Consider the following 23,703-nt stretch of genomic DNA (forward strand, 5'->3'; position numbering starts at 1 on the left):
AGATCCTTGAATCTCTTTTCATCTAGAGGTTTAGTGAAGATGTCAGCAAGTTGATCATCAGTGGGGATGAAGTAAATTTCAACATCCCCTTTCATGACATGATCACGAATGAAGTGATACCTAACGTCAATGTGTTTAGTTTTGGAATGCTGAACAGGATTATGTGTGATAGCAATAGCACTTGTGTTATCACACATAATGGGGATTTTAGAAAAATTTAGGTCATAGTCAGCAAATTGGTTTTTCATCCAGAGGACTTGTGCACAACAACTTGCTGCAGACACATACTCTGCTTCAGCAGTGGAGATGGAAACTGTATGCTGTTTCTTACTAGACCAACTAGTCAGCCTTCCCCCCAACAGTTGACATCCTCCACTGGTACTTATCCTATCTAACATGCAACCAACATAGTCAGAGTCAGAGTATGCAACTAGGTCAAAGGAAGACTCCTTGGGATACCAGAGACCTAGAGAGGAGGTTCCTTTGAGATATTTGAAGATACGTTTGACAGCGAGAAGATGGGACTCCCTTGGGGATGCTGAAGTATTGGTGTCTATCTCAGAGTGATAGTCATTTTGTCCTTTGACAAAATACTTCTTCATTTCATCCAGTGAGTTGGAAGTCGAACAAGGTGGAGGAAGGGATACTTCAGGTTTTACATCATCTTTAAAGGAGTCAGCAATGGAGGCAGCAACATCAAAATTGCCACCAATAACTGCTTGTACTTGAGCAGGAACTTGTTCGCTCAAGCATTGATGATGAAATTTTGAAGCCTTTGACCAGGAGGTCACAATTTTCTTTAGATTTGAAACTTCAGCCTTGAGAGATTCATTCTCAAGTTGAAGTTTTTGAGTCATCAACTCATGAGATTGAAGTTCAACATGAACATTTTTCAACTTCATAAGTTTTTCAGATTTTTCACTCAACTCTGCTCCAGCAGAGTTAAGTTTCGATTGAAGTTCAGCACGTAGACTTTCTACGAACTGAAGATCGCAAGAGAAAGACTCGATGATTTTGGTCTTGTCTTGATTTGAAGAGGAGAGAAGAGAGTGTACCTTTTTAACAGTGACGTTCACCCACTGACTTGAGGAGACTTGATCCTTGGTCAGAGCGTCACTGTCAGCAAGTGCCATAAGGCACATAGCATCAACATAATCGTCATCAGAATCATCTGAATCAGCCCAATCATGTTCCTCAGCAATCAGTCCTTTTGCTGGGACTTTATCCTCTGTTTCAGCAACCTTGGCCTTCAGCTGATAATATTTGTTCCTATAATCATCAGCAGATTTGGGAGGATTAGTTTTGGAGGCAGCAGAATTGGGCAGGGAGACTCTACACTCCTTCTGATAGTGACCTTTCCTGCCACACCTCCAGCATTCTTCCTGTGATTTATCAACAGGAGTTTTGAGGGGAGTAATCATTTTTCGATTATTCCACCTTTTAGAGTATTTTCTTCCAGCAACCAGGGCAAAGCCCATGAAGTCATTAAACATTTCTTGTTTTTCTTCATCATCCAGCTCACTAATGAGAGTCTGAATTGATGCTGGAAGATTAGAGGCACTGGCACCATCATAGAGATCGATGGGTTCAGTAGAGACGAGAGCAACAGGGTCAGAAATAGGATGAGAAGGAATACTGACTGTAGAAGAGGAAGAGCCAGCATGCCTTTTGGCATCAGCAGAAGCTCGAATATTTTGAGCCAATGCTCTTTCTTCAAATTGAAGAGTACCAAAAGTTCTTCAAGATCAAAGTCTTGGATTTTCTTCGTTGTACGAAGAGTTTGTCTTAAGTTTTGCCACTTAAGAGGAAGAGAATCAATGAATTTGTGACATACCTCAAAGTTATCATGGGTAATGCCAACATTTGTCATATCATTGAGCAACCCTTTAAAGCGAGTGTAGGTGCTCTCAAGACTTTCATCGGGAAGAGAGAAGAAATTTTCATAAGCTCTTTTTAAATCAATTTTCTTGATTTTAATGAGGTCAGCAGAGCCTTCATAGGTGCTGACCAGTCTATCCCAAACTTCCTTTGAGGAGGGATACTTGATGACCAGTTTCATGATTTCAGTAGGAAGAGTCACTATAATCATGTTTTTAAGTCTGGCATCAAGATTTACCAGCTTTCTTTCTTCATCAGTCCATTGAACCTCTGGTTTAACCAGGTCAGTGACAATTTCAGGAGCTTCAGGTGTAGCTCCTGGAGTCCTTTGGACGTACATCGGCACATATGGGCCCTCATTTAATATGGTCATTAAATAGGGCTCCACACCAGCGATATGAAGAAGCATTCTCTCCTTCCAAGACCCAAAATCTTTGGGCTCGAATTTAGGAGGTGTTGACACGTAACCAAAGTCACGTGTATTCACAAGTCTGGGAACAGAAGACATAGTTCTTGTTAAAAAGTAATTTAAGAGAGAACAAAAAAAAATTTTGTTTTTTTTTTTTTTTTTTTGTTTAAATGTAAACAAAAGAGGGCAAACAGATCTTGTTCCACTGAATTAGGAACGGTGTCTCTGATACCACTTGATGGTCCACGAATGCACAACTAATGTCTTACTTTAGTATTCGAGAAAGAAAGTAAACAAGAAGGTAAGTAAATAACAAGAACAATGTTCAGTTCAATTGTAATACATCAATGCAAGGATAATCATATGTATCATTGATTAAACGATGAATACATGGTTGATCTTACACTTGACTTACACGAATACAAAAGAACAAAGATAATTGCCAAGTCTAGACAGATAAGAAAAACTTAAGCAATTACAAGTGATACACACTTTTAGACGGCCAGACGCGCTTGACACAATGTGGCTGTGTTGCTTTATATAGGGGAAGACTTGAATCAACACAGCCTGCTTTGATTGTGACTTGATGGTGGTTGTCGACTTCCAATTGGCTCATGGTACTTGAATCATGTGCCTATTGTCTTCTATACCAAAACGGGTAAGAGAGAGAGAGAACTCTTGTTTTGGTCCCAACATGTACATTTACCATTCTGGGCAAATTACAGTTAGTTAACCACCATGTGACCTTTTTGTCTTTACGTAATTTGAATATTTCCCGCCAAGACAACCTTAGGTCAGCATGCATCCCGCTGAAGACGTCTCTTCATCTGCTGACAACTTGTTAGGAGACTTGCTGACGACATATGTCAATTTTCAAGTCTCCTTCAGCGAATCCCAGACTTAACACTGTCCCGCTCGGTAGAAAGAACGGTGGCTTCTCCGTCGCATTCTGCAAGCAACAGGATTCAAAAGTTAAGGTAAGCCAATAGTGTTAAGATTACATTTGTAGAATTAGGGGGTCAGTGAGCCAGCTCAATGTTAAGATTTATTAAGTGAAAAAATAGCAACAGTTTGATTGATGCATCTAAGCTTAGAAATTAATGATAACCAAATATCACCAAACCTTGTCGCCTTCCATCTTCTACTCCTTAGAGTTATAGGTTCCAATATAGTCTTCGACAATGATGGATGGTGTTTGTGTGTATGTATGTATATGAATAGTATGTATATATTATTTAGCTGTTTATGAAAAAATATAAGGGGTTTGCTAAATACAGCCCTTAGGGCTGTATTTAAGATGCATAAATTGTTTGTACATTACCATGAAAATCAAGGAATGGACTTTTAATATGGAAGGTACAAGTTTTTTTTTATACATGTTAAATAAAGCCCTAGTATTTTCCAAAATATAAATACTATTGTCGTTGGCCAATAAATGTTAGTAGAAATAATACATGAAAGAGTTCACATGGCACGACACGTTAGTTTTGATTATGAGAAAAACAACCTGAAATGATACATGTAGTCTAAACGGACATGTAAGAACCTATGCATGTTGAAAAAGCCTATGAATTTTGTTACAAATGGATTTTATTAGTAATTTTTAGCACACAAATGAATGATTTTTTTTTTATGGTTAATTGGAATTGGAGTTATAATAAAATGATGGGTTTTCCAAGCTACAAGCCTACAAGGATACAAAAATATTGATTAGAGCCAATGTTTCAAATTTCGAAATAATTTAGTCGTTAAATTGTAGTCAGGAGTCTGGATCCATCATTGCCATGTTTTTGCTTTTAAATTGCATTCCAACAAATCAGTTAGGTTTTCAATTGACTACAGTTGAGAATGAATAGAGCTCAATTCAAATGAAAACGAATTGAAAGACAAATCCAAATAACTTAATTGGGTGAGATTTTGAAAATGAAGGAAAGACATTACACCATTAAGGGAGTCGGGCCGGGTTTGGGCGGGTTTGAGTCGGGTCACGGGTTTTCGGTTCATTTGCTCATCCCTAGAGTTGGGTCAAACAACAAGATATCTAAGATTTACAAGCCGGCCAACACTGATAGGCAAGTATCCAGTTAAGTACGTTATTACCAGACAAGTCTAAGGTCGACGCCGATGGACATCCTGTGAAGTCAGGAATGTTTCCATTTTAAGAATTGTCACTACCGTCCAGATAATAAACTTTTAGAAGTATGTTGGCTCACACTGGTGGGTAAATCGCCAATAAAATTATTACTTTAACTAACCATCAATTATTGAGATTACATAAAGTCAAATTTTATAATATAAACATATATTTATAATTTGAATACTCAGAACTATCATCCACCAGTAAGGTAAAGATACTACAAACACATTATTCGAAGCCCAAATGATGTAACCATGTGATCAAATCAGGGTGTCTCTACTTTTTAGTTTGTTTGGGAGCATTAACCATGCCATCATACAATCTGTAGGGTATAATGGCTCGTTTGTTCAGTGTACATATGTATGGGCATATATGTATCTTTTTCAGTTACTTCTATGAACATATAGGCATTTTCATGTTATAGGAGCCGGAAGTGATTTGAGAATATGAACTATAGATTGTTGTTGAAAATGAGAATGTCGCTTTGACACGCATGGTTTCAATTTGATATTTATAATCTATATGATTGATTTTCAAACATTGGTCAGTTAGGATATCATTTGTCTTTCTTACAAATTCAAATTACATATGGATATGATGCGTATACTTAAAGATTTAGTGACCAAATATAACAATTATTCAAGAAATACCGTTGCAGCATGTAAAAATAAGTATAATAACCTTAAAAGAAAGAACATTAATTTGTGATTTATAGTAAGAAACAATCTCTAAATAGATCAAATACAATACTTCAGTTTTTAACTACAATATGATAATTTGATCCACTATAGTCTCATAAATTATAAGGTATAAAATTCCTTATCAATCTAGTGCAACCCCAACACATGCAAAAAAAAATAATAAAAACAATTCATAATAAAACAACCCTATTAAATTGCATATGAATGTAACACGTTGTTAACTAAGGGGCTACCATTGGACCTTTCGTTTTTCTCATCTCTCACTCTCAACCAATTTCTTTCCAGCACCTCATCTTTACCTCACTCATACCACATTCCACTACTATGTTGGTAACCCATCTTTCACCTATACATAACACCACATTATACCTCATATATAAACAATTTGAACGAATATACAGAAAACAACCCATAAAAAGACAAAAGGTGAAACAATTTTCCACTTTTAAAATCGTGGTAAACTTTCCTCACTTTGGATCTTATGCCAACCCCACACCGTTTGCGACGTTGTCACTGCGCAGTGTGGGAAATCTCCCATGCTTGCCGCAACCAATGTGAACCCCTAAAAGTAAATGAAAGCAAAAAAGATAAGAATTTTCCAAAGTTACTTCAACTTTATAGGTAAAGTTAGAATAATTTGAACCATTGGATTAAAATCAATTGTCCAAATTCAAAATTGAATTTTTAATCTTAAAAATTTATTTTAATCCAATAATTTAAGTTGTTTCAACTTTACTAATAAAATTTAAAATGACTTAAAAGATCCTTGTCCAAGGAAAGTATGTCTTTCGGTCCAGTAACAAGATTGGTTTTGGGCCCGCATAAGCGGGTAAAGGACCAAAAGTTCATTTCAGTATTAGATTATTTAAGTTTGGGTAAATAAAAAGTTGAAAACATACGTGTCATTTAAAAAGAGTTTTTTTTTTCTTCAATAATCATATTACTTGTTAGTTGTTAGAGACTCCCTTACTCTTTTGATTTTTTATTTTATTTTCTTTGTCGCTCTTAATTAGTTAATTTATTTATTATAGTTAAATCTTTTACATATATATTAATTAGGGGAAGTGATATAATTACAACTTTTTGTCATTCACAACAAATCGACAATCCATGCTTTATACAATTATACACTGTATAGTATAACATGTACATTTTTTGTGGATGGCAAAAAAATGTTGTACATATATCACTCCCTATTAATTAGACTCATGTTCGCGAGGTACGACGCTGTAAAGGTAATGGTGAAATGAGTGGCGGCGATGGTTATTAATGTAAAATTAATTAATGTAAATTGGAGTAGTATAGTTATTTTAAGGATTGAGAGATGTATGTTGTAAATAATTTCATTAAAAGTATTATATGTATATTAGGTGAAGATATCTAAATTAGTGCACAAAAGAGAGAACATTACCAGGTTATCAACTTTATAAATGAAAAAAATATGCTTTATAATATAAGTATAAATATATTACTCCTCCGTCTCACTAAATATGTCATATTTTGAATTTTTTAAAATCTTTCTTTATAAATTTTGACCTTGAATATTTTGATTTTTGTTATATAATATTTAATGAAAGTTATATTAATTGATTGAGTTTTAAATATATATTTTATTGGTTTAATATTCATCAAATATCATATAACCCAAATCAAAATATTTCGGATCAAAGTTTATAAATGAATACTTTTGAAAATTTAAAATGGGAAAAAGGGAGCATTAAATAATATTGTACTAGCTAACTAGTATTAGAACTAATTTTGGGTTATTTATATAAATATATAATTTTTATTTTATGCAAGTCAAAAAACTATCTAAGCACAAGCTTTTAAAGACAAATCTTTATTTGTTTGAATATCTGTAGTTGTTATACATATGCTACTCGTAATATTTTTATGTATCTTAAAGGGCTCTTTCATCCATGGCAAAATCCTGTTCCATAAATTTTCTATGTAACTGGAATGGAAATAATGAAAGATAGACGCGTTTACCTTTTGAATTTCCGAAGATACACAGCCGCTGTTACGTATATCCAATCCTTGACGTGACTCAATGATGCAAACAAGAAATGTCTGCATCCACGAATGAGAAATATAGCACTGCAAATTCCCCAAAATCCAACACCAAATCCAACACCCATGCCCATGTAATACGACTTCCAAACTTGACTTTCTTCTTCATCTTCGTCGTCATCTTCCTTTCCATCGACAGGCGGACGAGGTACAACCCTGCCTTCTTGCGTAAGTGGAGGTCCGTAGAGTAGAGGGTTACCGCTGTAGGAGGAAGAATCGAATTTTGGCATGTCCAACACCGAATTTTGGCATGTCCAACACCGGAAAATGGACAGTGTAAAATAATTTTCGATGGTAAATAAATGAGGTACGGTCTTCATTCTTTAAAAAAAAAAATACTCCATTAGGACTAATTTTCGATGGTAAATAATTTTCGATGGTAAAATAAATTTGCTTACCCTATAACTATTAGGACTAATTTTGGGTTTTGATAATATATGAGAAATTTATGCATGTCACGACTACTTAAAGGCAGCTTTATGACTATGTTTAGTAAAACCCATTAACTTTATAAACCTCTATTTTTTGAATATCTTAATTTGTTTTTACATATGTTGAAAAATTCATGTATTCTAACACATGCAAATTTACCAATAAACAACCAAAATATAAAAATCAGTTGAAGGCGATATATTCATAATTTGTCAAAACAATAAAGAAAAATCAAGCCTATGCTATATTTAAACCATGACTAAATTCATCAACCATTTTTCACACTACATCATATATTATCACTAGACTAAAACCAACACCATGTCGACGAAAAACAACCAACCAACCAAAAACATCAAACTCAATGGTTATGAGGCAGCGGTGGAGGAGGCTTGCATTGGTAGCACTTTGCAAATAAACCGAAGGTATCAACTTGCTTGATAAAGTTTGTCATGCTGGCCCATCCTCCAAACCCAAACCCAACCACCAAAACCCAAACCACAATGAATATGTTAACTATGTACATGGTTGTCCAGCTCGGTAGAAAGAACGGTGGCTTCTCCGCCGCATTCTGCAAGCAACAGGATTCAAAAGTTAAGGTAAGCCAATAGTGTTAAGATTACATTTGTAGAATTAGGGGGTCAGTGAGCCAGCTCAATGTTAAGATTTATTAAGTGCAAAAATAGCAACAGTTTGATTGATGCATCTAAGCTTAGAAATTAATGATAACGAAATATCACCAAACCTTGTCGCCTTCCATTTTCTACTCCTTAGAGTTATAGGTTCCAACATAGTCTTCGACAATGATGGATGGGTTGTGTGTATGTATGTATATGAATAGTATGTATATATTATTTAGCTGTTTATGAAAAAATATAAGGGGTTTGCTAAATACAGCCCTTAGGGCTGTATTTAAGATGCATAAATTGTTTGTACATTACCATGAAAATCAGGGAATGGACTTTTAATATGGAAGGTACAAGTTTTTTTTTATACATGTTAAATAAAGCCCTAGTATTTTCCAAAATATAAATACTATTGTCGTTGGCCAATAAATGTTAGTAGAAATAATACATGAAAGAGTTCACGTGGCACGACACGTTAGTTTTGATTATGAGAAAAACAACCTGAAATGATACATGTAGTCTAAACGGACATGTAAGAATACATTGTACCTCAAAAATTGAAAAAGATGACTAAATTCTTCTAAAAAATTTATTTTTCAATTTTCGAAAAGATTTTTGTTACTTGTTACCTTTTTTCAATTTGTGATGTACATTAAACACACTCCTATATGCATGTTGAAAAAACCTATGAATTTTGTTACAAATGGATTTTATTAGTAATTTTTAGCACACAAATGAATGATTTTTTTTTTATGGTTAATTGGAATTGGAGTTATAATAAAATGATGGGTTTTCCAAGCTACAAGCCTACAAGGATACAAAAATATTGATTAGAGCCAATGTTTCAAATTTCGAAATAATTTAGTCGTTAAATTGTAGTCAGGAGTCTGGATCCATCATTGCCATGTTTTTGCTTTTAAATTGCATTCCAACAAATCAGTTAGGTTTTCAATTGACTACAGTTGAGAATGAATAGAGCTCAATTCAAATGAAAACGAATTGAAAGACAAATCCAAATAACTTAATTGGGTGAGATTTTGAAAATGAAGGAAAGACATTACACCATTAAGGGAGTCGGGCCGGGTTTGGGCGGGTTTGAGTCGGGTCACGGGTTTTCGGTTCATTTGCTCATCCCTAGAGTTGGGTCAAACAACAAGATATCTAAGATTTACAAGCCGGCCAACACTGATGGGCAAGTATCCAGTTAAGTACGTTATTACCAGACAAGTCTAAGGTCGACGCCGATGGACATCCTGTGAAGTCAGGAATGTTTCCATTTTAAGAATTGTCACTACCGTCCAGATAATAAACTTTTAGAAGTATGTTGGCTCACACTGGTTGGTAAATCGCCAATAAAATTATTACTTTAACTAACCATCAATTATTGAGATTACATAAAGTCAAATTTTATAAATATAAACATATATTTATAATTTGAATACTCAGAACTATCATCCACCAGTAAGGTAAAGATACTACAACACATTATTCGAAGCCCAAATGATGTAACCATGTGATCAAATCAGGGTGTCTCTACTTTTTAGTTTGTTTGGGAGCATTAACCATGCCATCATACAATCTGTAGGATATAATGGCTCGTTTGTTCAGTGTACATATGTATGGGCATATATGTATCTTTTTCAGTGACTTGTATGAACATATAGGCATTTTCATGTTATAGGAGCCGGAAGTGATTTGAGAATATGAACTATAGATTGTTGTTGAAAATGAGAATGTCGCTTTGACACTCATGGTTTCAATTTGATATTTATAATCTATATGATTGATTTTCAAACATTGGTCAGTTAGGATATCATTTGTCTTTCTTACAAATTCAAATTACATATGGATATGATGCGTATACTTAAAGATTTAGTGACCAAATATAACAATTATTCAAGAAATACCGTTGCAGCATGTAAAAATAAGTATAATAACCTTAAAAGAAAGAACATTAATTTGTGATTGAGTTTTATGCAAGAAAATAAAACCTTCATAGTTTTAATAGTAAGAAACAATCTCTAAATAGATCAAATGCAATACTTCAGTTTTTAACTACAATATGATAATTTGATCCACTATAGTCTCATAAATTATAAGGTATAAAATCCTTATCAATCTAGTGCAACCCCAACACATGCAAACAAAATAATAAAAACAATTCATAATAAAACAACCCTATTAAATTGCATATGAATGTCACACGTTGTTAACTAAGGGGCTACCATTGGACCTTTCATTTTTCTCATCTCTCACTCTCAACCAATTTCTTTCCAGCACCTCATCTTTACCTCACTCATACCACATTCCACTACTATGTTGGTAACCCATCTTTCACCTATACATAACACCACATTATACCTCATATATAAACAATTCAACGAATATACAGAAAACAACCCATAAAAAGACAAAAGGTGAAGCGATTTTCCACTTTTAAAATCGTGGTAAACTTTCCTCACTTTGGATCTTATGCCAACCCCACACCGTTTGCGACGTTGTCACTCCGCAGTGTGGGAAACCTCCCATGCTTGCCGCAACCAATGTGAACCCCTAAAAGTAGATGAAAGCAAAAAAGATAAGAATTTTCCAAAGTTAAATCAACTTTAGAATAATTTAAACCACTGGATTAAAATCAATGGTCAGAATTCAAACTTGAATTTTTAATCTTAACAATTTATTTTAATCCAATAATTTAAGTTGTTTCAACTTTACCAATAAAATGCAAAATGACTTAAAAGATCCTTGTCCAAGGAAAGTATGTCTTTCGGTCCAGTAACAAGATTGGTTTTGGGCCCGCATAAGCGGGTAAAGGACCAAAAGTTCATTTTAGTATTAGATTATTTAAGTTTGGGTAAATAAAAAGTTGAAAACATACGTAATACGTGTCATTTGAAAAGTGTTTTTTTTTTCTTTCAATAATCATATTACTCGTTAGTTGTTAAAGACTCCCCTACTCTTTTGATTTTTTATTTTATTTTCTTTTTCGCTCTTAATTAGTTAATTTATTTATTATAGTTAAATCTTTTACATATATATTAATTATTACAATAACTTTTTGTCATTCACAACAAATAAATAATCCATGTTTTATACAATTATACACTGTATAGTATAACGTGTACATTTTTTGTGGATGACAAAATATCACTCTCCATTAATTAGACGCATGTTCGCGAGGTACGACGTTGTAAAGGTAATGGTGAAATAAGTGGCGGCGATGGTTATTAATGTAAAATTAATTAATGTAAATTGGAGTAGTATAGTTATTTTAAGGATTGAGAGATTTATGTTGTAAATAATTTCATTAAAAGTATTATATGTATATTAAGTGAAGATATCTAAATTAGTGCATAAATTAGTGCACAAAAGAGAAGTTATCAACTTTATAAATGAAAAAAATATGCTTTATAATATAAGTATAAATATATTGCTCCTCCTGTCTCACTAAATGTGTCATATTTTGAATTTTTAAAATTCTTTATAAACTTTGACCTTAAATATTTTAATTTTTGTTATATAATATTTAATAAAAGTTATATGAATTGACTGAGTTTTAAATATATATTTTATTGGTTTAATATTCATCAAATATCATATAACCCAAATCAAAATATTTAGGATCAAAGTTTATAAATGAATACTTTGAAAATTCAAAATGGGACAAAGGGTAAATAATATTGTACTAGCTAACTAGTATTAGAACTAATTTTGGGTTATTTATATAAATATATAATTTTTATTTTATGCAAGTCAAAAAACTATCTAAGCACAAGCTTTTAAAGACAAATCTTTATTTGTTTGAATATCTGTAGCTGTTATACATATGCTACTCGTAATATTTTTATGTATCTTAATTAAAGGCCTCTTTTATCCATGGCAAAATCCTGTTCCATAAATTTTCTATGTAACTGGAATGGAAATAATGAAAGATAGACGCGTTTACCTTTTGAATTTCCGAAGATACACAGCCGTTGTTACGTATATCCAATCCTTGACGTGACTCAATGATGCAAACAAGAAATGTCTGCATCCACGAATGAGAAATATAGCACTGCAAATTCCCCAAAATCCAACACCAAATCCAACACCCATGCCCATGTAATACGACTTCCAAACTTGACTTTCTTCTTCATCTTCGTCGTCATCTTCCTTTCCATCGACAGGCGGACGAGGTACAACCCTGCCTTCTTGCGTAAGTGGAGGTCCGTAGAGTAGAGGGTTACCGCTGTAGGAGGAAGAATCGAATTGTTGTAGTTTACCCCCATTCCCAACGGGTATTTTCCCTGAGAAGTTATTGTTTGAGAGGTTAAGAACACCTAAAGAATTTACGGATGACAAGCTCCAGGGGAATACTTCCAGAAAGTTCATTTCGTGACAAGTCGAGAAAATCAAGAGATTTTAACTGCCCGATATCTATTGGGACTTCTCCGTGAAGTTTATTGCTGGACAAGTTTAAAGATTTCAAATCAACAAGACTAGTGATATTATTGGGAAGTATTCCAGAAAAAGTTGTTGTTTGAAAGATCAATGCTCTTGAGTAGCTTAAGAGTACTTCTTCCAAACTCGTGAACCTTTCCTTTCCATGCAACCAATGCCATGTCAGTGAATAGACCTTCTGTAATAGCTTCTAAGCAGGCTGTAGTTCTATCAAGACTCTGAGTTGTGATATGAATCGATTTAGTAGTTAGTTTCCGGCGTACTGTATACGTATTTTTGCACTTATAATTCTTAATTTTACACTTTCTTCCAGCTACATCATACATAGCATTATTATACCCACAGACAGTCACAGCATAAGATGAATAATGATGGTTGGCTATATTATCTCCCAACGGGTTCGTGATCACCATAGCTGTGAGGTTACCAACACAACTAGGAATGTTGCCTGAGAATTTGTTCTTAGAAAGGTCAAGAAGTTGAAGATTATACAACCAACATACTTGCCTAGGTACAGTACCCGAGAATTGATTGGATCGTAGAACAAGAACATATAACTCCGGTAGTCTTTCCCCTATCCATGTAGGTATCATGCCAGATAAATTGTTTTCCCCAAGATCAACAAACCTTAGCTTTTTGCAGTTACTCAAGGACATTGGAAGACCTCCAACAAATTTGTTGTTCCGCAAGTACAATGCCTCGAGGTGAGATAAGTTCCCGAAAGAAGAAGGTATTTTTCCATACAGATTATTATCAGATAGATTAAGAATTGTTAGGTTTTTTGGAAATTCGACCAACAATCTGGAAGGCTCCCTGTGAATACATTGTTCGAGAGTTGGATCAAACTTATTTCCTTATCAATTCTACACAAGAAAGAGAGGTTTCCAGAGAGCTTGTTTCCAGAAAGGTTTATTGCTGCGAGTTTAGAAGGCAACCGTGGTACTCTACCTTCAAATTGATTGTCACTCAAATCCATTCCAGGATGCTCGTCAAAGTCTGTCACTATATCTGGTAGCACACCTTTTATATCATTTGAAGAGATGTTCAGAAATCTCAATCCAGATGGTAGCTGATCCCAGAACCATGAAGGAATGTTATCTGATATTCCGGCACTTGAAATATCAAGATATCTATAACTTTTTTGAGTTTTGAGCCAGGAAGGGAAAATGCGCCCCAAAGTGCAGGATTGCAATCTAATTGTCTCCAATTGAGAAGGAATGGCACTCAACTGATCAAGTGAAAAAGAATTGAAAGACAAATCCAAATAAGTTAACTGGGTGAGATTTTGAAAATGAAGGTCAGAGATTACACCATTAAGGGAGTTGGATGAAACATCAAGATAATCGAGATATAAAAGCTGACCCACACTGCTGGGCAAAACTCCAGTAATATTATTGGATGAAACATCAAGATAACTAATATTTAAAAGATGACCGACACTGATGGGAAAGTGTCCACTTAGGTTATTATGAGACAGGTCTAAGGTTGACATCGATGGACATCCCGTGAAGTCAGGAATGTTTCCGTTTACAAAATTGTGACTGATATCAAGATAATAAAGATGTGTAAGTTGGCCCACATTGTAGGGCAAATCTCCAGTAAAACAATTACTTGAGAGGTCCAAGATCGATAGGGATGGACTTCGAGTGAAGTCAGGTATGCTTCCGCTGAAAGAATTGTGACTAACATCAAGATAATCAAGATATAAAAGCTGAGCCACACTGCTGGGCAAATCTCCAGTAAAATTATTACTAGAGAGGTCTAAGGTTGACACGGATGAACATCCTGTCAACTCGGGAATGCTTCCGTTCAAAGAGTTGTCACTAACATTAAGATAAAAAAGATTTGAAAGTTGAAACACAGTATTGGGCAAATTTCCAGTTATATTGTTACTAGAGAGGTCTAAATGTGTAAGAGAAGTCAAATCTCCAAGGGAAAGAGACACGGATCCGTTTAACCCTTTATCATGAAGATCAAGTCTGATCACATGCCCAGTGTCGTTGTTACAATGAACGCCCACCCATTGACAGCAATCTGTCTTGTCTTCTTCGCTTCCCCAATCATCCAGAGATCCAAACAAATCAAGGTGGCTTTTAAGGATCAACAGCGCTTGCCTCTCCTTCTCAATGCAGGACCCAGACATGTTGGCATCTTCTTTGAGCCCAAGAGTAAAAACTCTTCCATTCACAAGTATTATACATAGCAGCAAAAACACAAGAATAGACTTCATATTATGTACTAAATAAGAAACTAAAAGGAGCTAATTAACTTACTTCAGGTGTTGATTGATCAAGACCAGTAGCAATGAAGTGTACGTTAAGCAACAGGACCAGTGAAGACAATTGGTATATCACCCGAGATTTTTAAGAGTAGTTTTAATTTGCTTTACTACATAATATGTATATATAGACATGCACCCAACTCTTTTCATGTAGTCTTCTAATTTGTTATCCAAAGAGCAAGGCTTATCTTAGTTGTAGAAAAAGCCAGCTTACTGCCTTACTATGGAACATTTCCAACACGCTACTAATGCATAAGACAAAAGTAGGATCCACAACCGACGTAACAACGAAGAAAATCGTTGAACAAAGTGGTCCTTTAATGAAAAAAAAAAAGGGCATATTGTGTAAAATAACTAAATAACGATGACAAAAGAACAAAATGTGTCATAGCATAACGACCAAGAAAAATCAATTGTACGTAGGCCTTAAGTTAGGAAAATATAAGTGGAAGAGCCAGATTCGCCAAATATCACTGGGGATTTCGAAACATGAAACATAAATGAAATAAGAAAATATATGTATATATATAACCCCTTCCTTGGGTTAAGAAAATGTATGTATTATTGAGTTAGTTGACTTACAAAGTTACAATAATAAAAACAAGTGAATAATAATATATATGTATATAGGTGGTCTTTTACCCGCACGATGTGCAGTTATTTAAAAATATAATTAAATTAAATGTTGGTAAAGTTTACATTATAGACGTCAATAATTATTAATAAATCGCGGTTGTTTCAATCTTTAAAACCTAGAGTGCCATTAATATTGACTAAAATTATAGTGAGCAACATAAATAAACTTAATTAAACATATTTGAAGTTCTAATAATCAAATTTTGTCATAGTTACTCAATACAAACACATGTAAATATAAATAATCCTTGTAACAAATTAAGTAACCGAAACAATTTGTAAAAATATAAGAAGATTTGCCAATTTTGTAAAAATTAACACTTGAACTAATAAAAATGTAGAAAACATAAGCGGAATGTAACCCAAGATCAAAAGAAACAAATTGCATGTAATCCGATCTTAATTTTGCAAAAACATAATATACAATGAAGTAAGAAAACAAAATAATACAAATTATTACCATAAAATTTGACATTCATTTTGTTAGCATTATATCCATTTGTAATTGATAAAGCCCAAGATCTAAAGTAATAAAAGTTAAACATATATAATTTGAAAAACAAATATTTGATGAAGTAAAAAAAAAATAATAATTATTACCATAAAGATCTGTCATTCATTTATTATTTAACATTGTATCCATTTGAAATTGATGAAACCCAAACAGAAAGTTAACCGATCCTAATTTTGAACAAAATGAAGTAATGAAAAAATATATATATTATTACTGTGAAGATTCATCATTTAGTTTATTTAACATTGCGTCCATATGTGAGTGATAGAACATAAGATTAAATACGTTAGCTAAAAAGTATGAGAAAAATCAAACTAAAAGTCAAAAAGAATGACGAAATATTGCTAAAGGTTGATTCGATGATTTATCAAGATTATGCAGATAAAAAGAAGTGCACATTTAAATAGATTGATGATAAAAATTTGACAAAGTGACATCGACATCATTCATGGTAAAATCAAGGATAAATTTTGTATGCTGTATTTCCCATCTCATCAAAGCTAAAAAAAAAAGTATGAATAATAATAAATATTTGCATCAAAAAGCAATTCATAAAAATTTACGAATTTAATTATAATACACTGTAAATGAAGAGAATGAACATTCATGTGACTTTTTGGGTAAATGAATATATGAGATGTATATATGAATATATCTATATCTATTTTATATGATTCATATTAATACTAATATTGATATAATTAGATAAGCATGTAAACAAAATATTTGCCAAAGAAAAAGAATATCCCATGTTAATTAATATCTTGAGTTTTTAATTTTATTTAAAATGTTTTCTATATGTATCTATATTTATAAGAAGAACATAATTAAATTATTGGCAAAAAATTATAAAAATGCCACATATGATTAAAGTTTATGTGGCAATATCATAAGATAGTTTGAATTTTTAAAAGCTTTAGAATCGTTCAAATTCCTACTGTTTTAATAATTATATAGATATAAAAACAACCTAGTAGTAATATATAAAGTGTAGGTTGTTGAAGTTGAAGTTTAAAAAATGTAGAGCTTATGATGAACTAAAAGGAAAATGGAAAATGGAATGAACTGAAGATAATTGTTCGATCAATTTAAGTGTGGTTGGGATCATGTTAGAGTGTGATCATGTTATAATAAATCGCATGTCCATAAATAATTTAAGCTTACGGGGTTACACAAAATGACACGGTAACTCTATACTATTAATTAGTATATTAAAGTAATATATTAATTAATGTAATCATGAAATAAATAATTAAAATATATTAAGAGGTTAATAATGTTTAATTAATTAAAAGAGTAGGATTGAAGTGAAAATTCGGAATTATGGAAACTTCCTAATTTCCACCATAGGGCCGAAAATTTCAAAGGCTTGAAAGCCTTAAAGATTACTTGTCCATCAAGTTGAAATCCCTAATAATTAAGCCTATATATAGAAGGCTAATTCTAAGGGTTTTTCATAACTTCACGCAAGCAATTCTCTCCTCTCTCCTAATTCTTCTAAGAGTTGTTCGGTTTGCAACATTCGAAATCCATATGACATGTATGTATAATTAATGCCATGAATTAGTTATAGGATCTTTAGTTTTTAGTCGACTACTATAACTTTCAATTCATGGGATTTTCGATTTAAGGGAGTATTACACAAAGAGTTGTGAAGTTCGTGATTCGGGTACTAGCATACGGTATAAGGGTGTCTAGTGTGCGATTGTAGAGGAGTTTTACTTTAAACCCTAATTCATCATAATAATAATACCATTATTATTTATTGGAGTTTTGCATAAGGTACACGTCTCAATTCTATTCTTTGTTAATTAATTTGATTGCATATATGTTTCGATTATTCCATTGCGCATACTCGTGATTATATGTGTTTATATATGTCATATTCTAACAATAACCCCTTCCTTGGGCTAAGAAAATGTATGTATTATTGAGTTAGTTGACTTACAATAATAAAAACAAGTGAATAATAATATATATATATATATATATATATATATATATATATATATGAGTATATAAAAACAACTTAGTAGTAATATATAAAGTGTAGGTTGCTGAAGTTGAAGTTTAAAAAATGTAGAGCTTATGATGAGCTAAAAGGAAAATGTAATGAGCTGAAGACAATTATTGTTGGATCAATTTAAGTGTGGTTGGGATGAATCAAAAGCAGGTGCAGGTTTTGTGTTGACTATATATGTCAGATGCTTTTTTTTTTTTTTTTGATAAAATTTGCGGGTGCAAGTATCAGTTAGAGGCAGTGTTGGCTCATATGTTCGATGGAAGTGGTTCGCAGGTTATTGAGTGTATTAGGCTGCTGGCTGCTACTGTGTTTGTTGTAGTAGATATATTTATAGCATAGCTTGATTTGTTATAGTGATTGTGTTGTATTGTTGAGTGATTAGTATCGTTTTTTTGTTTATTGACGTTCAAGGTTAATTTAGTAGTTACTTTGGCATGTCCAACACCGAAAAATGGACAGTGTAAAATAATTTTCGATGGTAAATAAATGAGGTACGGTCTTCATTCTTTAAAAAAAAAACTCCATTAGGACTAATTTTCGATGGTAAAATAATTTTGCTTACCCTATAACTATTAGGACTAATTTTGGGTTTTGATAATATATGAGAAATTTATGCATGTCACGACTACTTAAAGGCAGCTTTATGACTATGTTTAGTAAAACCCATTAACTTTATAAACCTCTATTTTTTGAATATCTTAATTTGTTTTTACATATGTTGAAAAATTCATGTATTCTAACACATGCAAATTTACCAATAAACAACCAAAATATAAAAATCAGTTGAAGGCGATATATTCATAATTTGTCAAAACAATAAAGAAAAATCAAGCCTATGCTATATTTAAACCATGACTAAATTCATCTTCAACCATTTTTCACACTACATCATATATTATCACTAGACTAAAACCAACACCATGTCGACGAAAAACAACCAACCAACCAAAAACACATCAAACTCAATGGTTATGAGGCAGCGGTGGAGGAGGCTTGCATTGGTAGCACTTTGCAAATAAACCGAAGGTATCAACTTGCTTGATAAAGTTTGTCATGCTGGCCCATCCTCCGAACCCAAACCCAACCACCAAAACCCAAAACCACAATGAATATGTTAACTATGTACATGGCTGTCCAGCTCGGTAGAAAGAACGGTGGCTTCTCCGCCGCATTCTGCAAGCAACAGGATTCAAAAGTTAAGGTAAGCCAATAGTGTTAAGATTACATTTGTAGAATTAGGGGGTCAGTGAGCCAGCTCAATGTTAAGATTTATTAGGTGCAAAAATAGCAACAGTTTGATTGATGCATCTAAGCTTAGAAATTAATGATAACGAAATATCACCAAACCTTGTCGCCTTCCATCTTCTACTCCTTATATTTGAAGTTATGAATGCAAGGTACATTTCATTATCTTAAAACTAATCATGTGAAGGGTTCTAATAATTTGGTCTTAAATAGCTGTTAATTGGTACACGTAGCCTATACATAAACTTGTGTCCCATCATAACCAAACTGCCATTTTCATTGAGCTACCGATTTAAGTGTCAATATGGTTAAATGATTTTTGGTAGAGGTGGAGTGTAACAACCCAAAATGGTGTTCCAGGTTGCAACGGCTCACTTTTTGTATGGGTCAAAATGGGTTAGGCCACATTGGGATTTATCGCATGCACCTTTCCTCATATGGTTATAGAAATAATAAGTACAATTACAAAATCATGATTCTTCCAACAAAATGTTAAAGTATGTGAATGAAAAACTCTATAGAAGATCCTTTGCATTTAAATTGGACTGTGGGAAGCTTATAACTCATTTGACACATTCCACCATTTGACCCATTTCCCAATTCCCATTTAGCTAAAAACTTAAATTTGGCCTATTTAAAATAAAAAACAGCCTAAATCAACCCATTCATAAGTATATCGGTCAGAATTGACACCTCTATCCTTCGGATTTTTCTGTTAGTGGTACTAGAAACAGAGCTTTATAGCCTGTGTGAACCGATTACCTGTCGAGCAGAAGCTTTTCGGTAAGTAAGCATGTGCGCAAGAGCAGGAATAATGTAAACAGTGAAGCTAACCAACAGAGCTCCAACAGCCGAATTGATGGGGCCAAAAAATGGGAAGATGATAGCGAGGAACCAGATTGGTATCACTACAGGCAATCTAGCCAATGCCCGTAAACATATGCTCTTTGTATCGTGCATCCCAACCACTTTCTCCCACACAAAATACAAGGGTGTACACGCAAAACCAAATGTTATAAACTGCAAAAATAAACCAAAAGCCACACATGTAAAGCAATCAATGCACGGAGTAACAACTTTAGTAAGTCAATATACTGTTGCAAAAACCAAACCTGATGAATGAGCATGAGGATAACAGCTGCATCGCGAAAACGAGTTTTTGGCAGCAGTGAAAAAGCATTGGAATGGGTCAAAAGTTGATCACCAAAGGCCCAATACATTGCAGTCGCTGATGGAAGTGTTAGTGTGAATACATATAGAGTAGCAAACAGATATATGTACTTAAATTTCTGTGGCTTCCACATCGCGTGCATTATTTCTCTGCAAAATATATGCAACTCGAATCATTATTATACTCGAATAAGAAAAAACAAAGTTCATTCAAACCAGGGATCGATTCACTTACACTGTGACAGCGTGGCCGCCGAAAGTGTAGAGAATGTTTGTGGCTCCAGTGAAGTACAAAACCAGCTTTTTAGGGCCAGAATGAACTACTCCCTCAACTTGGCCCTGGACCAAAGCTGCAATGGTCAAGTACCAAGCGGTGTAGGTGGTCATGCCAAGGCCAAGAAAAGACCAAATTCTATAGTTATGGAAAGATGGTATGAAAACGGTAGTAGCACAACAAGCTCCAAATATGTATGTCCATGTCCTCTTGTCCAAATGATCATTTATGTAGTATATATTACTGCATATTTCACACAAAATATAACATCAAATTCTGAAGACTTATGCATGTTTTAATTCATAACTTTAAAGATTTTGATCTAAGCTGACCTTGCACAAGCTATGAGTTGTATGACAGAGCCAAAAAGAAGAAAGGTGCAGTTAAAGGCTAACCCCACAGCTTTCCAATGTGGGCCTAACAGACCATCTAGCACTTCAAACCACTGCATAAAACTTATGTACATTAGTATGTATGGCATGTAAATGTTATGCGAAAATGCATCAGGTAGGGTAATTGCAGGGCATATATCACATGTATCAAATAATGTTTAATTTAAGATATTTGTCAAGAATCATAATCCAAATTTACAAACACATGTTACAAGAAGTCAAAAAAAAGTTGTTAGATTTGGGATTTTAACTACACAAAAGAACAAAATCTATGTTCTCTATGAATTCTTAATTCCTAATCATTAATAACAATTAACAAACTTCATTGGTTCAGATTATTTTATTAAGTTTTTCCTTGATTCTAAACAAGGCCCTAATCAAATATTTTATATATATTTCTTAAAATTGTTAAAAAAGAATGGATTTTTTTAACCTGAATAACATGGTTCTTGAAGCTGACATTCTCTTTCTCTTTTCTGGCTCTATACTCCACATAGAGAACACTGATGAGATAAGCAGTCCAACTTCCAAGAATTCCATAAAACACTTGTAATATGATTCCTGAAAGCATTCCTAATTGAGAGAAAGAATATGGCAAAGTCAAGAGCACTTGAGCCACCTGAAATCCCAATACAAAATTACAAAAAAGATTCAATTTTTATTAACAAAGAAAGCATAAAACCTCATGGGTAAACCAGTAAACGGGTCAGGGGAGGGTGACTATTTAACCAGATGTGCATGGCCCACTGAGTTATCCGAGTGGTCAGTTTCTGAACTCTTTCCCCGGCCCGTTAGGATATCGGCTCGCGTGAACACCGGGCCAACCGGCCAACTAGCTAGGGTCCACCTTAGAGGTGGTTCATAAAGTCTAATGGGTGTTTTAGTAAATTACCTGGTTTGAAGCACAACTGAACCAAGCATCATAAACAGAACCACCATGCCAAAGGAAGCTCTTAAAACCAGACATTGACTGATCTACCCCTGCTTCCCCTTCTCCAAGTTCTTGTTCATTTCCACTCTTCATTTCACCAGGAACTATAGCTTCTTCAGCTTGACTACTGTTATTATCAGCCATTTTTGCTCTGTTTTGTTACTTCTTCAAAAATATTTCACTTATATAGAGACCTAAAACTGAAAATACATACAACACACTTCATTAAAAACAGCAGAAAAGGTTCCACCCTTGCAATTATTTTGGTTTGGTGGCAAGATGTATGTAAATCAATGCAAGTAATCAATCAATAAATAAATAAACAAATAAAGTAACTGAAATTACATATACATGTATCCTCAAACATATACATATGTCCATAAAATCTGAATAAAAAAGTGATTTTTAGCATTAAAGTGATGCAAAAAAGCAAAACTTTACTACAAATTGTCTTGACTTTCAATTTATCCAAAAAACATAAATTGCTCTGAATAGGTGCTGATGATTATATCAATTTCCCAATATTGCCAACTTTCAACTAAAAAATATGTAGAATTGCAAACTATAGCATTAACATTTTCAATCAATTATTTTTAACCAGTGGCTATTTTCATAATAATACGGAGTACTTAACTTTGTGTATCATTCAAAATCCAAAAAAAAAAAACATTTAAATTCTAAAAATCCCTTCACAAAAACTGTAAAAAGAATTTTAAACACAACTAAAAATCCAAACTTTTGGTATGATTCACATACCCATTTGCCACAAGATATTATATTCAAATGGATTTTTGAAATTTATAATCCTTCTACAAAAATTACTAGTGGGGGGTAAAAGAAAAACAACATACCAAAGAAAGAAGAGTGAGTTTTGTTATTCTTTTTGTTACTAGTTTCTCTAACTAGAATTGTTGAAGAAAGAATGAAGAAAAATGAAGAAGCAGTGAAGAGGTTTTTAAAGAGAGAAACAAATGTGAGTGGCTTTTTTGCAGGGGAGAAAAGTGAAGGCGCAATTTATCACTCACTCACTCACACTACTTATTTGTGTTTCTTTGTCTCTGTAAAAAAAAAATTTTCTGTTATTATAGCTACTGTCTTCACAGACAGAATCTTATACAGTTGTTAAATGTTACTAGTATAAATAAAAAAAAAAAGTCTAAAAAACATTTTCCTTTTTCACTTCTTTTGGTTTAAAGTTTTTAATTGATACAGACGTTACATAATTTTTTTACCTGTTTGTCCAACAAAGAATAATAAAATAAAAAATTATACACTGTTTTTTCTTTCAGGAAAGCAAAAAAAAAAAAAAAAAGTTTGTTTGTTTGGTAAAATAATCATTGTTTGTCTGTTAAAAATGTTATACATGTGATATGGAAATACCTAACAAGTTATCATACATATATCTAAAATAAAGCAGCATGATTAGATCAGTGGTAATTACCTTTGCCTTTGGAGACAGAGGTCATGGATTCAATCCTCATTCCATGCAAAGGTTGGAGGGCCTTTTCTACCATTTAGGTGGAAACTGGAAGCAACCTCTCTAC

At 33.3% G+C, this 23,703-nt stretch overlaps 2 protein-coding genes and 1 pseudogene across 2 annotated transcripts; all 3 read right to left on the reverse strand.

Moving 5' to 3' along the window:
- Window positions 1–10,391: 10,391 nt before the first annotated feature.
- LOC122604914 (receptor-like protein EIX2) lies at window positions 10,392–12,624 on the reverse strand. The gene is made up of 2 exons (XM_043777773.1): window positions 12,200–12,624; window positions 10,392–10,806 (listed from the first exon to the last, which is right to left on the reverse strand). The coding sequence occupies exons 1-2, from the start codon at window positions 12,622–12,624 to the stop codon at window positions 10,755–10,757; spliced, it is 477 nt and encodes a 158-aa protein (XP_043633708.1). The 3' UTR covers window positions 10,392–10,754.
- An 841-nt stretch (window positions 12,625–13,465) lies between these two features.
- On the reverse strand, window positions 13,466–15,115 carry LOC122604915 (receptor-like protein 30). Its single transcript, XM_043777774.1, has 2 exons — window positions 14,967–15,115; window positions 13,466–14,917 (listed from the first exon to the last, which is right to left on the reverse strand). Exon 2 carries the CDS (start codon window positions 14,834–14,836, stop codon window positions 13,466–13,468), a length of 1,371 nt encoding a protein of 456 aa, XP_043633709.1. The 5' UTR covers window positions 14,837–14,917; window positions 14,967–15,115.
- A 3,813-nt stretch (window positions 15,116–18,928) lies between these two features.
- LOC122602720 lies at window positions 18,929–23,149 on the reverse strand (annotated as a pseudogene).
- Between the last annotated feature and the right edge of the window lie 554 nt (window positions 23,150–23,703).

This window comes from Erigeron canadensis, chromosome 6 (genome assembly GCF_010389155.1).
Source record: "Erigeron canadensis isolate Cc75 chromosome 6, C_canadensis_v1, whole genome shotgun sequence".
NCBI classification, from domain to species: domain Eukaryota; kingdom Viridiplantae; phylum Streptophyta; class Magnoliopsida; order Asterales; family Asteraceae; genus Erigeron; species Erigeron canadensis.

What these genes read in the sequence shown, in the direction of transcription:
- LOC122604914 (XM_043777773.1), bottom strand. Translation starts at nt 12,624, where the DNA reads ATGAACTTTCTGGAAGTATTCCCCTGGAGCTTGTCATCCGTAAATTCT. An exon ending in TATCTTCGGAAATTCAAAAG is followed by an intron (nt 10,807 to 12,199) that starts GTAAACGCGTCT and finishes ATCTACTTTTAG; the next exon opens with GGGTTCACATTGGTTGCGGC.
- LOC122604915 (XM_043777774.1), bottom strand. Translation starts at nt 14,836, where the DNA reads ATGTCTGGGTCCTGCATTGAGAAGGAGAGGCAAGCGCTGTTGATCCTT.